This window comes from Gasterosteus aculeatus, chromosome Y (assembly GCF_964276395.1).
Source record: "Gasterosteus aculeatus chromosome Y, fGasAcu3.hap1.1, whole genome shotgun sequence".
NCBI classification, from domain to species: domain Eukaryota; kingdom Metazoa; phylum Chordata; class Actinopteri; order Perciformes; family Gasterosteidae; genus Gasterosteus; species Gasterosteus aculeatus.
In genome coordinates, this window is record NC_135709.1 from 13887537 (window position 1) to 13908049 (window position 20513).

Genomic DNA, 20513 nt, shown 5'->3' on the forward strand with positions numbered 1-20513 from the left:
TTTTACTGCACCAGGACACCCAGATGTTCGTTTGTTCGTGTACGTCACGCATAGTGCGTTTGAAGGACTATCGTCTCTCTGGTTTTGTCAGTCCCACAAGATGATGGGCAGGTTGCATAAACGCATGTAAAGAAGGGATTCGAATGATAGCCGGTAGTTATTCAACTAAACTATAGCTGAATATTACTTAATAAATAGACAATTCATTATCACTCTCAAATAGTTGAATATCTAAGACATTTATGGCATTTCATTACTGTTGATGTCATGGTAATCATTCAAAAAACGGTCTAGTTGTATGTCCATAGGCGAATGTATATGAAAATGAACGCATGTATGAAATAGATGTACCCTTTAGCCGGTAGTGTATTTATTTATTCATGCATCATCCCCGTTTACATACGTGCGATGACGCTGTGAGCCGTAGAACCGTAACGTGTTGTTATCTCATCCCTTATTCCCGAGGAGGAGGCGCGGCGGGGAGGGCAGAGAGGAGCGGGTTTGCAGAAGGGAGGGGACCTGGTAGTGTGTGTGTGTGTGTGTGTGTGTGTGTGTGTGTGTGTGTGTGTGTGTGTGTGTGTGTGTGTGTGTGTGTGTGTGTGTGTGTGTGTGTGTGTGTGTGTGTGTGTGTGTGAGGGGGGGAGGCGGAACAAACCGGTGTGCTCGGATACATGCTGTAGCTTCTCGCCCGCACTGCAGATTAACTCTTACCGCCCCGGGAGATGCAGCGAGACACGGTGAGTGGATTTCCGTATTTGTGATTATTTCCCCCCGCTGCGTGCACATGGCTGACGTCGTTAGCACCGCGCAGTGAGTCGGGGGGCTTTTAGTTCCCCCCCGCTCCCGGTGCTGTAAGTTACTTCTTTCCCGTGTGTACAGGTGATGCTGTTATTGAGCATCACTAGATCCACCCAGAGCAGGATCTCCCCTTCTGACACACGCACGCGCACACAAACACGCACACTGGCTATTCGGGAGCTGTCCGCCGTTCAGGTACTGGAACAGCTGGTCATCTGCAGGAAGCCGCAATGCCATGTCTCTGGACTAACAGAGCTGGTCCTCGTAAAATGTCCCCTGCAGTGTTCTCATTGGGACTCACTGATGGGGCGAAAGTAAGGAAAAAAAATGAGAATTTCGCTCTGGTCTCATATCCGCATCCCTCTCAAATGTAGCAGTGCCATAGTTGTCAGTTTCTTTCTGAGAGCTGGTGATGGATCCACGGGTGCTGACAAAGTTCTTCGGCCATCATCTGATGAATAAGGAATGAATGGGACAGTTCCCCTTCAGCTCTTGTCCCGGGGGCTTTAGCTCTATTTCTCTGTTGTGGTCCGGCTGTGCTGGTCATAGCGCTGTGTAGCCTGTGGGAATGTGGGAATCCCTCTCTTAACACTGGAAGCATTGCCCCAGCTGAAGGGCATTGTCTGGCTTATAACAGTGCAGCGCCGAAACAAACAGCTCCAATGTGATTGCCCCCTTTGAATTTAAATAATGCAAAGTTTATTTCCACTTTTTGTTGTTGAACAGACGCGTGTTTGAGGACGTGTATCTCGAAAGTCGGTGATAAATCTGCACTGTTTGCTCTGCTATGAGGGACGTCGTATAACGATGATATTTCTAAGAACTCCTCTCCCACGTGATCTTCCTCGCCGTGCAGAGTCCCCTGTACTCCTTTAAAGGGCTTGGCCGTCAATGCTGTCCAACATATGTATTATGAAGTGAAAAGGGAAGAAGGCAAGCTAGAGGCGCGAGAGTTGTTGGTAAGAAGAAGCGCTGATGCATACACGCTCCTCCTGGAGGAGATTAACGTATAACCTCTAGTCAAATGAGCAGGCACCAATTTACTGATCAGGGTTCACCTGACAGCCCATCGGGAACACGCTGTTCCACAAGGACAACGCACAGCCAGGAGTGCGGCGAGGTGCCGGGATGTATTGTGGAAGCGTGTGCCATTGTTTTGGCAAATTCCCTCCTAAAAAAAATAATTTTCACCTTTATTACCCTTGCTCGAACAAAGCCAAACACCCTCTTGAGATGTGACCACATTGCCGCACTCCGCTGGTCACAGTGGGAGGATTAGTTGGCCATAAGACTGCATTACACAGGACAATGGACGGGAGCCCGGAGCTTTCCCGAGGATGCTGTGAGACGATTAACGATACGGCTCATCTGTAGGGCGTTTGTACTAGTCACCTATTTAGTTTATGTTCCAAGAAGAACAATGTGATTTAATTAAAAACAAGAAGCAATTTAACACACTGTGCCGCACTTTCTTTCAGGAAACAATTGGCCGGAGCTTCTCCTGTCCGCAGCCTGTTTGACGACTCTTCAGCCAGCGTCACAGGGACGCCTTCTAAACTCACGGCCATCCTTCAACGGCCATCCTTCAACCCCCCCCCCCCTTCCCCCACCCATACCTACAGAGAGCAAGGACCGAGGCCAGGCGCTGTAGACAATGGGGCAAAACAACGAGATGCGTTGAGAGAGATGGCGGTCCACCCGAGGGAGAGGCGTCGTGGGGAACCGTAACCTTAAAAACCCAAAGCTCTGCGCGCAGACGTATACGTGACCTGCTGCTTCTCCACGCATGGCGACCGAGGCTGACGTTGGCCTCGTATGTTCTGTCCGTGCGCGCCTGTCTTTGCGCCAGTACATCACTCTACCGTGCTAAGTGTTTAACTTCAGCGGGGAGTTTCTGGTCTCCTCTCCAGTCCAGAGGACTCTCCCTCCGTGTTTCCGGATGCAGAACATCCTCGATCAGAACTTAGACATGGCCACGGCTCTACTCGCCGGCGAGAAGCTGAAGGAGCTGATCCTACCGGGCTCCTCTCAGGATGAGCGGGGCGGGTTACTGGCCGGCCTCATGGTGCAGCTCAAACTGGAGCTGCCCTTCGATCGCGTCGTCACCATCGGGACGGTCATCATCCCCATCCTGCTGGTCACCCTGGTCTTCACAAGGAACTTTGCAGGTGAGACCTCTGCCGAGGGGGACGGGGGGGGGGGTCATTGCCACGATTAACTGTCAAAGTGCACCAAATGTGTATTTCGAGTGAGCCGTGCAGCGCTTATGCGTCGTCGGCGACCGACAGCGATAAGAAGATGGATATCGCAGATTACGCATGGAAGGAAGCATTTGTAGAGAGCAGGCACAGATAGCTGGAGCGGGCTAGAAAGGCTTCAGCCCGACCGGAGATAAGAAAGGGGAGAGGAGATGCCTGGCAGCGATGGGGGAGATGTTAGTTCACTGCTGAGTCAGGCACTCTGCAGAGCAGCATTAACCATCTGGGACTGAGCGTTAAAAAAAAGTGGGTGTTCCTCAGTATTTCCCCACCAATGTGTTGTTGTTTTTTTATATTTTGGGCTTTGGCGATCACATTTTGAATGACTCACCATCCTACCCTCTTTGACAAACTAATGCACATATTGCCCTGGAAATACAACGAATACACACTTAAAAAAAAAAAAGTTAATAGTCTTTAGTGCAAATGATGAGTTTATTTAGATAGCAAGCGAATCCTTTCAAAGATGAAGTAGACTGAACTGCATCGTCACAGCAAAGTGGTGGTAATACATTCTCAATAAGCCACACTTTTTATTAGATACCGAAGTTCTAAACCAAAATAAGCGCCAGATAGAACCGATCGAGAACAACTTGAAAGTGCTCCCAATTCCTCGATCCGAGTGTGAATATGTTTCGTCTAACACAACATCCCTATTTGAACTGTTGTCCCACGCAGTGTGAAATGAAGGTGAGCCCTAACGTGACATCTAACGTTTCAAACATCCGTTGCACGAAGGAGAGCTGCTGACATTCTTAACCACAGTGTTTAGCGCAGTTGTGTGTGTGCAGTTTTACAGTATGGAAGATTTCAGCAGATACGTCAGGTATGTGCACCTTCTTTCACACTCAGTGCTGTTGATGAAATAGTTACACGTCTGTTTGTCTGAACTCATCTGTTTTCATTTAGTCATATCTGGCCAATGGAATAAAAAAATCTAAAAGATTATGGATGATAGGAGTTGTGAGTGAGTTTCTGAAAATCGGAGCTAGGTTCGATGTAGCATTCTTGTATCAAATAATACACTCAATGTATAAGCTTAAATCATCTAAATGCTAAAGTATATATCTTGTCTTATTCTTTCGATGTGTATTGTCCTCAGAGGAGTCCATATACTGTTACACACCACACAACTTCACAAGAGACCAGGCACTTTATGCAAGAGGCTACTGCTGGACGGAGCTGCGGGACGCTGTACCCGGTGTGGAGTCTCACCTTTGGCCTTCACTGTTTGAGCACAAGTTCCTGCCCTATGCCCTGCTGGCCTTCGCTGGAATCATGTACATTCCTGCTTTGGGCTGGGAGTTCCTTGGCTCGACGCGGCTCACTTCAGAGCTCAATTTCCTGCTTCAAGAGATTGATAACTGCTATCATCGTGCCGCTGAAGGCCGAGCGCCAAAGATCGAGAAGCAGATCCAGTCAAAAGGACCCGGCATAACGGAGCGAGAGAGGAGGGAGATCATAGAGAACGCGGAGAAGGAGAAGAGCCCCGAGCAGAACTTGTTTGAGAAATACTTGGAGCGACGGGGCCAAAGCAACTTCCTGGCTAAGCTGTACCTGGGACGCCACCTGGCTATTGTCTGCCTCAGTTCCATCCCCATTTCCTACCTGAGCGCCTACTATGCCCGCCAACGGCAGAACGAGTTCACCTGTGCGCTGGGAGAGCCCCCAGACATCAGCAGCTACAGCGAGCTGAAGCTCAGGGTCAACTGTAAGCTGCCCGCGGTGCAGCTGCAGCGCATCATGGCCGCGGTCGACATCTCTCTCCTCTGCACCATGAACCTCATCATCCTGGTTAATTTGCTGCACCTGTTTGTGGTGCGCAAGTCCAACTTTGTGTTTGACAAACTGCACAAGGTTGGAATTAAAACGCGGCGGCGCTGGCAGAAGTCTCAGTTCTGTGACATCAACATCCTGGCCATGTTCTGCAACGAGAACAGGGACCACATAAAGTCGCTCAACCGGCTGGACTTCATCACCAATGAGAGTGACCTCATGTATGACAATGTGGTCCGGCAGCTGCTGGCTGCGCTCGCGCAGTCCAATCACGATGCTACCCCCACCGTGAGGGACTCTGGGATACAGACACTCGATCCGAACATGGACCCCTCCGACCGTAGGGTGGGAGAGATGTTTGTGGAGCCGCTGGTCATCAAACGGCCCCGCAAAAAGATGAAGTGGATCCCAAGCTCAAATCCTCTCCCTCAGCCGTTCAAGGTGAGGCCCGAGTTCAATTCGTCAGCATTCATTTAGTATCAATGCTGGCGGAGCAAAATGAATTCTCTAATCATCTTTCTCCAAAGAGGTTTAGGAAGTGGCCCCAAACTGAAGATTAAGCTGTGAAATAACGTACCTGTATCGGTGTTTTCTGTCTTCTGTAAAGGAACCTCTTGGCATGACGCGTCTGGAAAATAACACCAAGCCTGAAAAACCCAAACCAGTCAGAAGAAAAACAGTGGCAGACAGCTTCATCGCGCCGATGTTGGATTCCAAGAGCACACAATATCCTGCAATAAAAGGTATATAGTGCAATGAATACTAGATCTTTAAAAATTTTGATTTAGGTATTTGTGTAATGTGAAATAGCTCACCGTGACAAACCCACAATTCATCTCAGCTCCAGCAAACATTTCATCATCTTTCAGCTACTGTTGTTTCTAGAAGCTCACTTATTTGGATGACCTGTTTTTTTCTGTTTTGTTCTCCTTTTAAGTCAGACTGTTCATTTTGAATCGCAGATTTGAGTGGGATGGAGAAAAAGCTCACTCGCAACTTCTCTCTGGACGTCCATCCGTACATGCTGACCATCCGTAAGCCCAAGGTGGAGGCCTCGGCCGCCGACCCTCTTCCCTCAGAGCACAACATGGAAACAGTGTTTCTTGAAGGCACACACACTATTGTTCATGAGTCTGGTGCCATTACAGGTACGTGATCTTTCCTTCACAGTTGCGTCTTCTGGTTCAGGGTGGATTTTTATCACATTTCCGTATTCAAATATTGAGGGCATCTTCGTCATGTCTAGTTCCACCCTGCATATGCCTGCGACTACAGACTGGTCCAGACAGCGGATGTGATATTAACAACATGTTTTTACATCTGCTAGATTCCACTTGCTTAGCAAATATTGAAAATGCAGCCTTTCATGATAGCCAATCAGTCTTTGCATGCAATATGTGCTGACCTTTGAGAATGTGAGTGTAGCTGTTTGTTTGTTTGCGACACACTGCCTGCACGGGGTTTGACTTGACAATCCGCTGATCTCTATTTTCCAACTTTCCTGCTTCAGAAACAAAGGTTTGCTCACCAGAAATGACCAACACTGCCTTTTCTACAATCACACTACCCACCACAACGTACGCGAACGGCGTCAGCCCGAACCCTCCCTCCAGCGAGGATCCCTCCAGTCCCCCCCAGTCCCCCCCTCTTCCTCCGATTCTTTCTCCGCCTCCTCCGAGGGAGCCCCTCTCGCTGATGGAAGACGCTGCGTGTGACCCTCCGGTCCTCGACAGAGCCCCTACACACCAGCTGCTGAGTATACATCACACGCTTTTTGAGGAAGAAGAGGACGAAGAGCAGCGCAGGGACAGACTCGCAGAGAGAGCCGTGGAGCTCATCGCTGCCGGGGAATGTTGAAGGAGGAGTAGGAGAAGAGGGACGCTCGCACCACGCTCTGCACACATGGCCACCAACGTCATCGACAGCCATCGACCGCCACCTCCGCTCTTCATCTCACGCACGTCTGTGGTGGACGGATTGGACAACGAGGACACGGCGTGGAACCCTCGTCGTAAAAAGCAAGCAGCCTTCACTTTTAGCTGAGAAAATGACTCAGCGAGGACGGGATAAACATGTGTGTGTTGACCGGTGTATTGTAGGTTATGATGTCACATTCATGTCTCAGGATGACTGTGTGCAGCTAAACAGCATCCAATGAAACCAGCAGGGATTCAACAGGGTGCTACAGTGCAGGGTCAAATAGCTATAAGCAAAAGGCTCAATGAAAGGATGAGAGATGAATGAAAAGAGGTAAATACAAAAAATAAAAGACAGACACTTTACATATCCGCAAAGAAGCTTCAAACGAAATGTATTTTAAAACACATATGATAATGCTTTGGCCCTTTATCCCGATAGCCAAGTAGAAAGGTAGCTCACGCAATACAGTTGAGATCTGCACAATAAATATGCAAAAGATCACAACATATTTGTGGCAATAAGGTATGCGCTTGCAGCATCATATTTCACAGATCGCTGTACGTGTTTAGACACTGTATATGGTGTGTTTGTGCGGTGTCACAAACAAATGTTTCATAGATTTGTCATATTCACTTCACAGTTGATTAGGAACATTTATCAGATCTTGACTCAACATCTTGCATGTCATGACTAATGATAGGTAAATTGGCATTTTCATTTAAAACAACTGCAGAACTACACAAAAGGGCGGGGTTGTGAGGTGACATGCAACTAGGATATAACTGCAGTCACATGTGAGAAACTGAACGATTTGTCAGACCGGTACCAGATATCTAAGACAGAAATGCATTGATGTAGAGATGTTTTCTTCTCGAAGACTTTAATAGCAGCTTCAATATGATGAATGAGCTGGACACAGCATGGGACTTTTGTGTTCTGCTGGCTTCTTGTGGGAGTGCTGTGATGTTAAGTGATGAGTTGATGATAAATCATACGGCACTAGAAGGTTTATCACATGATGACTATGCTTTGATTGCCATCTTTGGAAACAACTTCTCTTGGTAGCTTTCTTGTCTCATAATGTGCCAACATCTGCTTTAAGAAAAAATTCAGTTAGAATAGGAGGTCTGTTATTTGTTGTGGATCCAACACATTAAAGGGATGTTAGCACTTTCACAGGGAAAGAATGGAAAGGAGGAATGGGTGCTTACCACAACCTCTCCATACACATTTATTGCAGCTGCATACGTGATTAAAGGAATATTAGTAAAGGAGCTTTGTTCACTGACATAAACCATTATGAGATCTACTGCAGAAGACAGTGGTACTGTGGTCAGGGGCTTACCTACATGATTGGTAGACCTATGCATAGTCATCATTTTTATTTCTGGGGCATTCAGTGAACATACACTTTAGATGAGCAATCATTTGGTGGAGAATGCAAACGACCCACTTCAGTGTCATGACACAGGGTGGCAAAAACTACTCTTGTTAGTCTGCTCAAGAACACTAAATGCATCCGAAAGCACTTTAATTAAGACTTGTAGCACAAGTGTGTGTGTGAGAGCATGTAATATGTTGAAAACACAGCTCTGCTTATAACCGATTTTCTGTGTAGATTTGAACATTGAGACAGTAGTCGAGGACGTACATCTGTGACAGTCTCAACGCTAGCTGGTGGAAACGTGGAGAAAAGAGTCCAGACTTTGATTGTACTGTGCGAAGTGTTATAGTGGAGAGTAATTAAAAAACATTTTCACTTTAAAAATTAAATGTGAGTGTCCCAGCAACCGCACGCTACATGTACCAGAATGCACTGCGGCTGTCACGTTCAGCTGAGCAGTGAGTGCAACGCTACCGCTGTACTGGCGAGGAGAACACCAACACACGGGCTGGCTTGCTCAGTAAGTTGTGCATATTTCTTTTTACACAACCGTTGAATAAAATACCCAATATCTAGTAAATGCCGGATGTTTATTCCGGCATTATGCATTATCATAATGCCGGAATTCTTTGTTGGAAAGTCGTTTTAGATTTGAGGAAATTCTTACCCGGACTTACTAACGTTAGCTTACATCGGCTTGATTCAACGTTAACTGCCATCATCATCCGGGTATCTAACGTTAGCCCAACCGCAGGAGGCGCTTAAGCTAAAGCAGTGCCGTAACTGACAACAACGGTAGCAAGTTGTTTTAAAGCGTTACTTCCTATTCGGTGGTGAAACCCTTATGCTCCCCATGTAGTTAAGTTAGTCGCAATAACGGCCACGACAGAGATATCCTCCCTCCCTCTTAATAAATCGGTTGACATTCGCTACGTTTCCCCCATTAACATTGTGGTTGCTACGTTGTTGTCGTTGGGCGCAAGCGAACGTTAAGGCGACGTCATCAGTGAGCAGCGCTCCAACTAAACGCCAGCTGCGTCAGTTGAACGTCTCGCCGTAACACACCGCGTCCTGCTCTCTGTCACTCGCAGCTTCCAGTGCTTCAGACATGGATCAAGACAACCATTCAGAGGTGTGTAACACTTTGTGTGGTGTTTACCTGACCGTGTGCAATCAGCCCACGTCTCTCGAGCAGGCTAGACCTGGACAGACATGATCTCTTAATCTTGCACTGATGCAAATAAGCCCCCTGAGATATTGTTTGGTGTTTTTATGTGTCACAGGATGAGTCAATCGTTCCATCTGGCGACGCACTACAAGAGCAACTGCCTTGTCTACCTCCAGAGCTATGTAATTATGTGTTTTTTGTATGCTGTTGTATGCTCAAATACTGTGTCTTTTTAGGCATTTCTTGTCTGTTTTGCAAAAGTTCATGTTAAAATACGATATATTGTTATCTTTAGCTTTCTGTAACTCAACTCCGTTTGTGTGTTAATGACGAGGACCTGAATTGCAACCACCATAGCTAATGAATTAAAGTAAATATTAGGCAAGATTTGAATTAAGGTAAATGTCTGTTAAATAACTACTTAACACAGAAGGAGGTAACACCATGGTGATTGATGAGAAAATTAAAAAAATATGTTTTTGAGTAACACATATAAATTTAAGGGAGTAAACATTTTATAACAAACTGTAACAACATGTTTCAAAAGTCACAATGTCTCTGCTGGTACTGTGTAGTGGACAGAGAAGCGATGGGGTTGCTTTGGGAGCTGCGATCCCAGCGCCGCCAGGCGTCCCCTAAGCTCCCGGAGACGGTGTCCCGCCTCACCGCCCCTGATGGCAGCCTCCTGTACCTGGTGGGCACCGCCCACTTCAGTGATAGCAGCAAAAACGATGTGGCCACGGTGAGAAAATACAATCTGATTTGTGCAGGAGACAATGCCATTTTTTTTTTTATGTGAAGTGTCAGCGAAGTAGTTGAGCAGCTTTCTGAATGGGGAAAATTGTTGTAAAGTAGCACCTTAAAGCTTCTTTTGCTCATGTGTACATACCGTAAGTGCATGATTAGCATTCTCTTTTTGCCAAGCATAATCTGGTCTTTTGTTGTACATTAGTTACATTACCCTTTTTTTATTGTCTTTGCTTCCTTCGAAGCTGCTCATTTGCCATTTATCTCTTTCTTCTTATGCTTTCTTATTCCGTCTGTTACGTATCTCACGCAGACGATCCGCGCTGTGCAGCCAGACGTCGTTGTGGTGGAGCTGTGCCAGTACAGGGTGTCTATGCTTAGGATGGACGAGAATACACTGCTGAGGGAAGCCAAAGACATCAACCTGGACAAGGTTCAGCAGGCCATTAAACAGGTCAGGCTTTCGGAATGATGGAGATTACCGACGGTGCTATTGTGAAACACAGCAAGAGCAAATATGGCTAAGAAGGAACTGTGTAATCTGAATACGGCGTTAGGTTTTTTTTGTTTTGCAATATGAAGCCGCCCTGGTCCTATAGTGGCGAGGAACCCTGAAGGGGATCTGCCATTGTGAGTGGGGGAATTAACATCTCAAGCAGGATTAAGTGTCTGTGTCATTTTTTGTCTTCTTGGTTTTATTAAACCATGTGTTAAGTAAGCGTGCATAAAACACAGGACTGCACTACTGTCAAGTCTATTTAAAAACTCAAATTTCCTGACTTTCTGTCCTCTGTGTTTGTTAGAATGGGCTGATGTCTGGCCTCATGCAGATTCTCCTGCTCAAAGTTTCAGCGCACATCACTAAGCAACTGGGCATGGCTCCTGGAGGAGAGTTTAGGGAAGCCTTCAAAGAGGTAAAGTACCCAGATGCTGTGAAACAATCATTATCGCACAATATCATTCTTTGGAAAAGTGTTTTTTACTTCTCCATCAAATCGGTTGGCTACGACTTTCCGAAGGAAGATGTTTCTAGTCCTCTCAGCTCGTAAAGCCTTCGGTTGAGCCTCAAGCCAGAAGGCCAACGTTAAAGACGCAAGGCACGCTGTACAGCCATGTAATTGTTTCATAATCACTGTAAATATTTTCACAAGGAACGAGTCCTTGTGTACTGTTGGCCGCAGCCTGTTAGCGAATTGAAAAGCGAACAGCCTGTTAGACTAAAGCTTATATGAGTCATTAAGTTCCAGCATGGATTTAAATTGGTGAACAGACATTTTAACTGGAACTACTTAGCCAATGTCCACTATCAGCATAAATGGACACGCAGCTGCCAAACAGAATTGTTTCTTCACCCAAACCAAGTGTGTATGATGGATGTAGGTAGATGATACTTTCAGATTTGTCAGTTTATGTCATTCCTTTGTTCAGTTATTTTTCTTTCCTACACAGGCTGGACAAGTGCCATTCTGTAGATTTCAGCTTGGGGACAGGCCGATCCCTGTGACGTTCAAGCGGGCCATTGCAGCCCTCAGTCTCTGGCAAAAGGCCCGTCTGGGGTGGGGTCTTTGCTTTCTGTCAGATCCAATCAGGTAAACGCTCACCATGGTTAGTTTCACTCACAGCACACTGTGGTTAAGAACCACATGTGGGCATGCACCAGAAACGGTTGAAAATGATCACATATAGTTGCATTTATAGCTGCCTGTGTGTCCTGTGTTTAGAATTGTTCCCACACATATTTTACATTCACTCTGCCAATTTGTTGAGCTGACAGTCTTTTAGATCTAAATTGAAGCCTTTAGCATAAAATGTTTCCATCGTCTATTAGATTTAGCCTGTTGCATTTTACTAGTAGATGCTAAAAAATGCTTCAATCAACTAAATTCTACTAATAAGACTTGTGTAGTTTTGAAGGAAAGAACACCGACTGTATTTGGCAATTCACACGTCGGTTTATTTGTTCCTCATTCTTTGCTTACTTAATACTGTGTGAACAAGAACAAGTTTTTAAAAAAAAGTCTTCCCCTTCCAGTGTGACAACTAACGACTCTGTTGCACTGTTTGTCGTGTTTTTAGTAAAGAAGACGTAGAGAAGTGCAAACAGAAGGACTTACTGGAACAAACGATGGCGGAGATGATCGGCGAGTTTCCCACTCTGCACCAGACCATCGTGGCTGAAAGAGACATCTACCTCACGCACACACTGCGCCAGGCTACTCGCTGTGTGGAGGACCCCCGTACTGCTCTCAGTGCGTATCAATGAGCTCGTAATCACATGGTTATTATTCCCCATTGACATGTATGTGTATCGGTGTGTGATTTGACCTTTACCTCACAAAAACAGTGGGATGTTTTACTGAGTTTAAAAGCTAATTTTTCGTTCATGGTGAGAGCACAGGACTTCATGCTCAGTGAATCGCGTTGTCTACGTCTAGCAGTGCATTTTCTCAGAATAATTTATGCAAAAAGGCAGAATCCAGGCATTCAGGGCTTGTTTTGTTCATCCGTCATTTACACTCCGATCTGTCCAGAACACAGCCGGCCATTCTTCTCAAGACATGTGGTGTCATACATGCTTATGAGATCTATAAAGAGTATGTGGTTGTAGAAGTTTTGACTGATTTTGTTCTGTTTTTGTTTTCCTAACAGAAGTGCCTGCTGTGGTGGTCGGTGTTGTCGGGATGGGTCACGTTCCCGGCATAGAGAGAAACTGGGAGAAGCAACTCAACATTAATGAAATTATGAGGTGAGTTCCGGATATAATATAAACATTTTTTTAAACTGTTTTAATCCCACAGCTGCTCATTGTGTCCGTCCGTCCCTCCCTCCGCAGTGTGGCGCCTCCCTCGCATTTTGGCTGGGTGCTGCGCTCGGTCATAACAGGCGCCATGGTGGGAGTGCTGGGATACGCCTGCTACCGTGTCGGAGGGAGTCTAGGTAGAGTGCTGATGTCTTTACCTACAGTCAAATCTGTACTGGAGACTCTCCGGCAACCCTCTGCTCTCAGCCAACAGTGATACGACCTTTGACCTGCTGAAATCATACATTTTTCACCAATAGCCTTAAGACCAGGAGTTTAGGCTGGAGAGAGGTTTCACCAGCCCACACAAGAATTTACAAGGATTTCAAGGGATTTGGAGCATCCCACCATATTGAAGTCCGTGTAGACTTAGCAGGGCTTTACTGCCAAAGACACCATGACAGTACTCGTTGTTTTCGTCCAGATTTTGTGCAAATACTGCATTTTGTAAGGTTTACAAATGCCAATAATTTATTCTAAATAGATTCACCTTTTTAGATAGCAAGTAACATCAGAATTCGTGTCGGTCAATTGTCCTGATGCAAATGAGCCATTTTCCTTGACGGCAATTCTGATAATTTCCCCATTTCAGATCTAGCACTTTACAAAGGAATATTGTATTACACATAAAGCCTGTGGATGAGGAAAATAAACCACAATATCAAGGTTGTCAATATAATCTAGAGGCAGAGCGTGACCCTCATGCTGTGAGATAAAAGTCTGACTTCGACGAAAGATTATCTTCTTCATTCTACTATTTGTAATTCACATTTATTAAAGCTTACTTGGGACAAAGGTATTTCCCATGTGCACGGCCCTGTCCATATTTACAGATAAGTGCCTCATGTCGCAGCAGTAAGTGCTGAACGGGGATTAAATGGGATGGGTTAAAATAAGTATATGCATTTTACATATACTACAACCAAATGGTCAATGCAATTTTCTAATATTTTGTGTTTGTATCATTTTCTGATGGACTTTTTCTTTCATCAATACTGTTGTTCTTATCCCATGTCCCATCTACTTTGTCTTGTCGCCGTAGCCTCTTCATTTTAGGACCATTCATGCATTCAAAACTGACCTGATGCAGGGCAGGCTCAATCGTGCCTCAGGATGCGCATTGCATTGGTACTGTAATTTGTGTAATTGATTGTATCTCCAGTAAAAAAAAAGCACTGTCACATATTGGCTGATCTGTCAGTAAGTTGTTCATACCAAAAATATGCATGTGTACAGAAAGACGTCTCTTAAAAAAACTCCACATGAGAACCTCTGTAGTTCAGCACACCAGCTGTTTGTACTTTTATGATTTATGCATTATTACTTGTCAGTTGGAAGTTAAATGGGATACAGAGGATAGAAATCAAATTTTTAGGTTTTTTTTTTTTTCTTCGATTGAGCCTCGAACTTTACTGAAATGATTTCCCAGTGGACCTTTGTTACGGACTTGCTTTGACGGCTGTGAAAGGATCAGACCGTTGAGGTTTGTCAGAGTTTTGGAGGTAAAGCCTTACACTGCTATCACTGCTGCCTTTAACCCTCAGATTACCAGCTCTGACCTCCATAGTACAGAGCTTCTTTTTGCACATGGAAAAAAAAACACATCCCTGGAGCTGTGTTATGTAGAAGATAATAGACTGAACTCCAGTCTGCAAGTGCACAAACCAACATCAAGTTCCAAGAATTCCATGAGCGATTCATGTACGGTACTGGATTTCTTTGGATGTAATCATAAGCGCTATGACTGTAATCATTAGCTACTTTTTGTATGTGAAATGGTCCAATGGACTCATGTGGGACTTGAAGCACTTGAAGCATTGCCACACATAATTAAATTCTCCACACGTTAAACTTTTTCTGATAGAATGTCTTCCAATTAATACATGAGTTATCTTGCTTTTGGGGTTAGAAAAGTACAAATAGATATATAGACATGAATCTCATTCCCTCAAACTTCATCATTTGTCTGTGTCCTTCCCATGTTATTTTCAATGGTATTTTATGTTGGAGAACTGTATGAATCCCTGTGTTCATTGCAGGGTTTGTTTTCCTTTGTCATTGTTACCGAACTTTCAATTCTAACCTCTGTAATGAATTTTGAAACAATTTTAAATAAAGATAACATATATTTACCTCCTGAAATGTTTTTTTTTCTTATTTTCTTAGACAGCCAGTACATCCGCTTCCAAGATTAGATGAGATGATTACACTTGCTTTGAGTAGTTATTTCATTTCTTTGAAAGGATGCATATTGCAGTTTTTGGATGGAGATTTGATAGAGTTTGATTCTAATTAACAATTAGAATTAGAAAAAACAATGTATGAAAAATGTAAACAATTAAGTGAAAGTATTAAGTGACCATCAATACGAGGAATTAATTTAGTAAAATAAAATATAACAGGAATAGACAACATTAAAAATGTAAAGTGCATGGACAATTTAACGTGTTCTGTGATGTGATATTTAGACAAGTTCTAATAATACAAATAGTATCTGTACTTATTTTGAAATTGTTTACGATGTTGGCCGAAATAGTTCCGCCTTCACTGCTTGTTTCCGGACAAATAAGGATGTAACACAGTCGGTCTCGCGGAGCTTCCGCCACACTGAGCAGGATTACGAAAGCATGACTTGTCCACATTGCAGTTAACTGCGCCAGCGAATAAAAAACACCCAACATTCAGCAGGCGGATGGCCGCGTCTGGATGGCTTATTTAAGGCCTCGGCTCGGACCGTCACGCATCTTTGTCCCCCTCCGACTCCTCGCTACGGCCGGCATGGCCGACATGGGTCGGGCGACAAGCCGCTCCCCGCGCGCGTGCGGTGAAAGGGGCGTGTTTCTCCCGCGTGAGGCAGCAGCCGCTGGCGGCGCCCCGGTTCGTGGCCGTGTCCCGCGACGCCCTCGCGCTGCTGGGGCTCAACGGGGAGGAGGTCGCGCGCTTTAGATCAGCGGGTCCAGGGTCATGCCCGGCTCCGAGCCCGCCGCGCACTGCTACTGCGGCCATCAGTTCGGGCAGTTAGCCAGGCAGCTGGGCGACGGCGCCGCCTGCTACCTGGGGGAGGTGAAGGTGCCCCCCGGTCAGGATCCGGAACTGCTGCGGGAAAACCCGAGCGGTCGGTGGGAGATGCAGGTGAAAGGAGCTGGACTGACTCCCTATTCAAGGTACAAGGGTTATTACAGCTATAAACCTACAGGTCATTTAAATGAGCAGATGTGGTTAAAGGGATCGTTACATGCAAATTGATAAGTGCAACTGAATTAAATCTCTGCCTTTCTTTGTGGGGATCTACTTTTTCACCCAACAGACAAGCTGATGGCCGCAAGGTCCTGCGCTCCAGCATCAGGGAGTTCCTGTGTAGCGGGGTCATGCACTTCCTGGGCGTTCCCACCACCCGAGCGGCCTCCGTGGTGACCTCCGACACCAGGGTCGTACGAGACGTCTACTACAGCGGGAATCCCCACAATGAGCGGTGCTCTGCGGTCGTCCGCATCGCTCCCACCTTCCTCAGGTGAGTGGCGATCTTCAGCCCCTCGTGAGAACCTCTAAGATACGCATGCACACAGGGGTTGTTTTTCTCAGCTGCGCACTCTCTGTGCAGGTTTGGATCCTTTGAGATCTTCAAGCAGGCCGACGAGCACACCGGCCACCAGGGGCCGAGCTATGCACGGGATGAGATCCGCGGTCAGATGATGGATTATGTCATTGAGATGTTTTACCCTGACATCCAGCGGGACCACCCGGATAGGGTGGAGAGGAACGTGGCTTTCTTCAGAGAGGTCAGGGCATGCGGGTTGCACGTTTCAGATAGTGAATCGGCTCTCGGGTCATGAATGGAAGGCTTGTATGTGGCCCAATTAATCCTCCTAAACTGACTGCGTGTGCAGAGTCACGTGACGTGGGCTCAATATGAGATTAAAACGTTTACTGAGGCACTAAACTCCGGGTGGAGGCTTTTGGCAATGTTTTCAGATTTTAAAGTCTTGTCGGTGTTTGTAGGTGGCGCGCCGCACAGCTCGAGTCGTGGCCCAGTGGCAGTGTGTGGGTTTCTGCCATGGAGTCCTGAACACAGACAACATGAGCATCCTGGGACTCACGCTGGACTACTGTCCAATTGGCTTCATGGACAGGTCAGACGTTTGCATTTGATTTGATTTACTTGATGTTCTTCTTGAATGGGGATTTGATCCGATTAATCATCGTCATACAGGAGGAGGTTAAAATGATTGAGAACTGGTAATCGCGGGACACACGCGGTGCGCCGTTTACCAGATTTCTCCTAAACACCTCTCAGGTTTGATCCGGATTTCATTTGCAACGCCTCCGACAACTCGGGCCGATACTCCTACCAGGCCCAGCCGGCCATCTGCTGGTGGAACCTGGTGAAGCTGGCGGAGGCTCTAGCCCCAGAGCTGCCGCCGGACCGGGCGGAAGCCGTCCTGAGCGAGTACCTGGGGCTGTATAACGGCTTCTACCTGGAGAACATGAGGAGGAACCTGGGCTTGCTGAAGAGGGACGAGCCTGAGGACGAGATGCTGATCACGGAGCTGCTGCAGACCATGCACAACACAGGTGGGACGAGCGGCTCGATGGTACGATTAGTAAATCATCTCTGGTGCCACTGCCGCGTCGCCGCGGTAACCTTTCCTGGGTTCCCTCCTGCAGGCGCCGATTTCACCAACACCTTCCGTGGCTTGAGTCGGATTTCCTGTCCCACCGAGGGAGAAAGTGAGGAAGAAGAGGAGCTCGTCAGGAAAGCCACGGCCCTCCTGCTGGAGCAGTGTGCATCCTTGGAGGAGCTCAAGGCCGCAAACAAGCCCGCGATGGATCCACGGTGAGCGGGCCGCGCGTACTCGTCTGTTTCAGACCGTCACGGAAAGGAAAGTAATGACCGCCGGTTTAGTTATTTTTAGGGTTCGAGGAATTAGGAATGAAGTGGCAAAGCCACTTCGAGCTGATTAGCCAGACAAACAGTCTCTTTAAGGTTCTTCCCGTTAGAAGTTGCCGTGGTGTCCAGCAACTTGACCTCTATCCAGTGACCCCTGCCAGGGCAACGTTGTTCTTTGACCCATACTGTGTTTGCTACTGGACACAAAGTAGTGTGCCTCGTGAAACGAGGGACTAAATCCAAATAAAGTTGACTGGATATTCATGTGTGTCAGAAAACTTAATTGTACTATTTTGTACACTTTGCAAAACCTTTTGTATAACAATACAAAAATAGCTAAATGATTGGGAATACATGTTCACACGACATGTTTGTATTTAGTTTGATGTGATGCAGATTTTAGCCTCCAGGTGTCACCATTTAGCCTTTAGATCATCTTGTGTATACTTGTTTTGGTCATCTTGTTACCTCAGATTGTCCGTAATTTATCAAGTACCTGCACTGGTCCTCTTCTTACTCCAACATGCCAATAAACCATCGAACCGTTGTCTTTTCTGCCCGCGGATGGCAGCGAGCTGGCGATGTTGCTCTCTATGGCGCAGAGCAACCTGGCGCTGTTCCAGATGATCTCCGACAGGACGACGATTTCCAGGCAGTTGGAAAAGCTCAGCAAACTGAAAGACCTGACGGAGGCCGGTCCCGACGAGCTGAAGACCAAGCAGGCCGAGGACTGGAGCCGATGGATCACACACTACAGGTGAGTGTCTTTTTGATAAAAATTCACGGTGGGATGGAATGCAAAGATGAGGACGAATAAGGTGGAGGACTGCATGGAGCGTATAAGAGCTTGTGGGTGGAAGTGTGGCTGATAAAGGGGGAGGGAGGGAAGTAAAGGAGAGGAAATGTGCCACTGCTCCACTGTGTTGTGTTCTCTCGGCCACAGGAAGCGCCTGTCTCGGGAGCTGGAAGGCCAGAGCGATGTGCAGGCGGTGCAGGAGGAGAGGGTGAGGGTGATGGACAGCACCAACCCTCGCGTGGTGCTGCGGAACTACATTGCCCAGAATGCAATTGAGGCTGCAGAGAAGGGAGACTTCTCTAAGGTGGGGTTTGGATTATACTTTTGCAGAAGATTGTCACTTTGTCATATTACACAACAGTTTTTTTGTTGCATTTGGGCCAATTTTAAAGTAAAGATTTAAACGCATCCAAGTTCCATTCCATTTAGTTCTCCTTATTCTCAGTGTTGGACTCTCAGCTTGTTTACCTGCCGTCACTTCTCACTTCCTCTCTGCGCTGCAGGTCCAGCGAGTGCTCAAGGTTCTGGAGAAGCCCTTCTCTTCGCAGCCCGGTCTGGAGTTTCCCACGTGGGTGGACGGAGGCGTGGCCACCAAGCAGGCCGAGAGGGACGAAGGGGAGGAGGAGGAGGAGGACGACGACGACGACCACCAGCAGCAGGAGGCGGCTTCTAAATCCACAGCCAGAATTCCTGTTCCTTATGACAGCCGGCCCCCGGCCTGGGCCCGTGAAATCTGCGTCACATGATCTTCGTAAAAACTTCCCTTGATTGTCTTGCTCTTGTGCTGATAATGATGAGAGTTCATTGGAGTTGATTTGGGCATTTTCATGTCCTTTCCGCTTCATGTGCAACTCTCCATGACTTGGGCAGGCAGCGTCAGGGATGTTAGCGCGAGGCGTGATGCCCCATAGGCCACCTGGCTGAGCCAAAGCAGACAGGCGGCGGGTTGAATTGAGGGCAATTCAACTTGAATAGACACTATTATGATGACGTGACAAGATTTTCAGCATATTTGAAATTTCTCAGGAAATGACTTTAAAGTGGTAAATGTCCTAAACACAATCAGTACTGATCCATTGAGAAAAACATTTTTAAGGTGGATCTTAATTAATCTCCTTGAATGTAAGACAAATTAGGATAACTGGCACTTAGAAAAACAAGGCATAAAATGACATTCAGAGACATTGCTCTTTGGACTTTTTCCTAGAAAGCCGTCAGCCCGTCCCGTCTGCTTTGTGCTCGACTAGCAAGTCCTGCAGCAACCTGTCTGAGTCTGACAACCTGTGAGGTGTCACCTCAACATAAACCAAATAACGTGTGCGTGGGAGAGAGAGAGAGAGAGAGAGAGAGAGAGAGTGAGAGAGAGAGAGAAAGAGAAATTAAGATTATAATAATGATGATAATGTTAAAGTTTGCCCTGTATCTGGGTAAAGGAGAGTCATTGCACTTGAACCAATAAGCCACAGCAGTTAAACGCACAATACTGTTTATTCTCTATTTTATTTATACGTGTATGTAGCATTGCCCGTTTGCCTTCTGTCATAGCACCTCTTTATAGGCTTGGAGTCACAACCATAATCCATCACTTTTGTTACTTAACATGTAAAGTATACAAAGATACTAAATCTTAAACTTAGTGGAAAATAGGAACTGTGTGTTAGAATTTTTCTATTTTAGCCATGTGATTGTGTAAACTTATTTGTTAACTAATCTAAATAGTAAATAGATCTTTATCCAAATCTATGTTCAATAAATTGTAGAATTAACACAAAACTACAATGTTCTAAAAGCTGCATATTTCTTTAATAAACATGGACTTTGTTGTTGCCAGTCACACACTTGCGTTCTCATTTCATGAGCTCCACCCAACGTTGGACGTGTGTTCAGGTCGCCGCGTGACACTTTAAAGTTCTCCTCTTTCTTAACTAACCACATAATTGTGTGTCAACGGCCCGCTGTGTCAAGACAGCAATCATCG

The 20513-nt window shown here is 46.2% G+C and overlaps 2 protein-coding genes and 1 pseudogene across 3 annotated transcripts; all 3 read left to right on the top strand.

The window, feature by feature from the left end:
- The first annotated feature begins 456 nt into the window (after nucleotides 1–456).
- Nucleotides 457–8515, top strand: LOC120812298 (pannexin-2-like). The gene is made up of 6 exons (XM_040168127.2): nucleotides 457–737; nucleotides 2277–2966; nucleotides 4159–5273; nucleotides 5440–5575; nucleotides 5795–5980; nucleotides 6343–8515. The coding sequence occupies exons 2-6, from the start codon at nucleotides 2738–2740 to the stop codon at nucleotides 6687–6689; spliced, it is 2013 nt and encodes a 670-aa protein (XP_040024061.2). The 5' UTR covers nucleotides 457–737; nucleotides 2277–2737; the 3' UTR covers nucleotides 6690–8515.
- A 33-nt stretch (nucleotides 8516–8548) lies between these two features.
- Nucleotides 8549–14993, top strand: LOC120812299 (traB domain-containing protein-like). Its single transcript, XM_040168130.2, is given in 11 exon segments — nucleotides 8549–8599; nucleotides 8602–8656; nucleotides 9228–9268; nucleotides 9420–9486; nucleotides 9880–10046; nucleotides 10365–10505; nucleotides 10855–10965; nucleotides 11501–11640; nucleotides 12128–12300; nucleotides 12701–12797; nucleotides 12885–14993. Coding segments are annotated over 11 exon segments (1212 nt in total). The 5' UTR covers nucleotides 8549–8563; the 3' UTR covers nucleotides 13069–14993.
- LOC120812709 (protein adenylyltransferase SelO-1, mitochondrial-like) lies at nucleotides 14993–20369 on the top strand (annotated as a pseudogene). The gene is made up of 9 exons (XR_013455116.1): nucleotides 14993–16015; nucleotides 16159–16362; nucleotides 16453–16630; nucleotides 16851–16981; nucleotides 17146–17423; nucleotides 17517–17685; nucleotides 18311–18496; nucleotides 18683–18839; nucleotides 19039–20369. The product of XR_013455116.1 is annotated as a protein adenylyltransferase SelO-1, mitochondrial-like (transcript).
- The last annotated feature ends 144 nt before the right edge of the window (nucleotides 20370–20513 follow it).

Coding starts and splice junctions, on each gene's coding strand:
- LOC120812298 (XM_040168127.2), top strand. CDS start 2,738: ATGCAGAACATCCTCGATCAGAACTTAGACATGGCCACGGCTCTACTC. Junction 5,576..5,794: donor ACAATATCCTGCAATAAAAG/GTATATAGTGCA, acceptor TTTGAATCGCAG/ATTTGAGTGGGATGGAGAAA. Junction 5,981..6,342: donor TGAGTCTGGTGCCATTACAG/GTACGTGATCTT, acceptor TTCCTGCTTCAG/AAACAAAGGTTTGCTCACCA.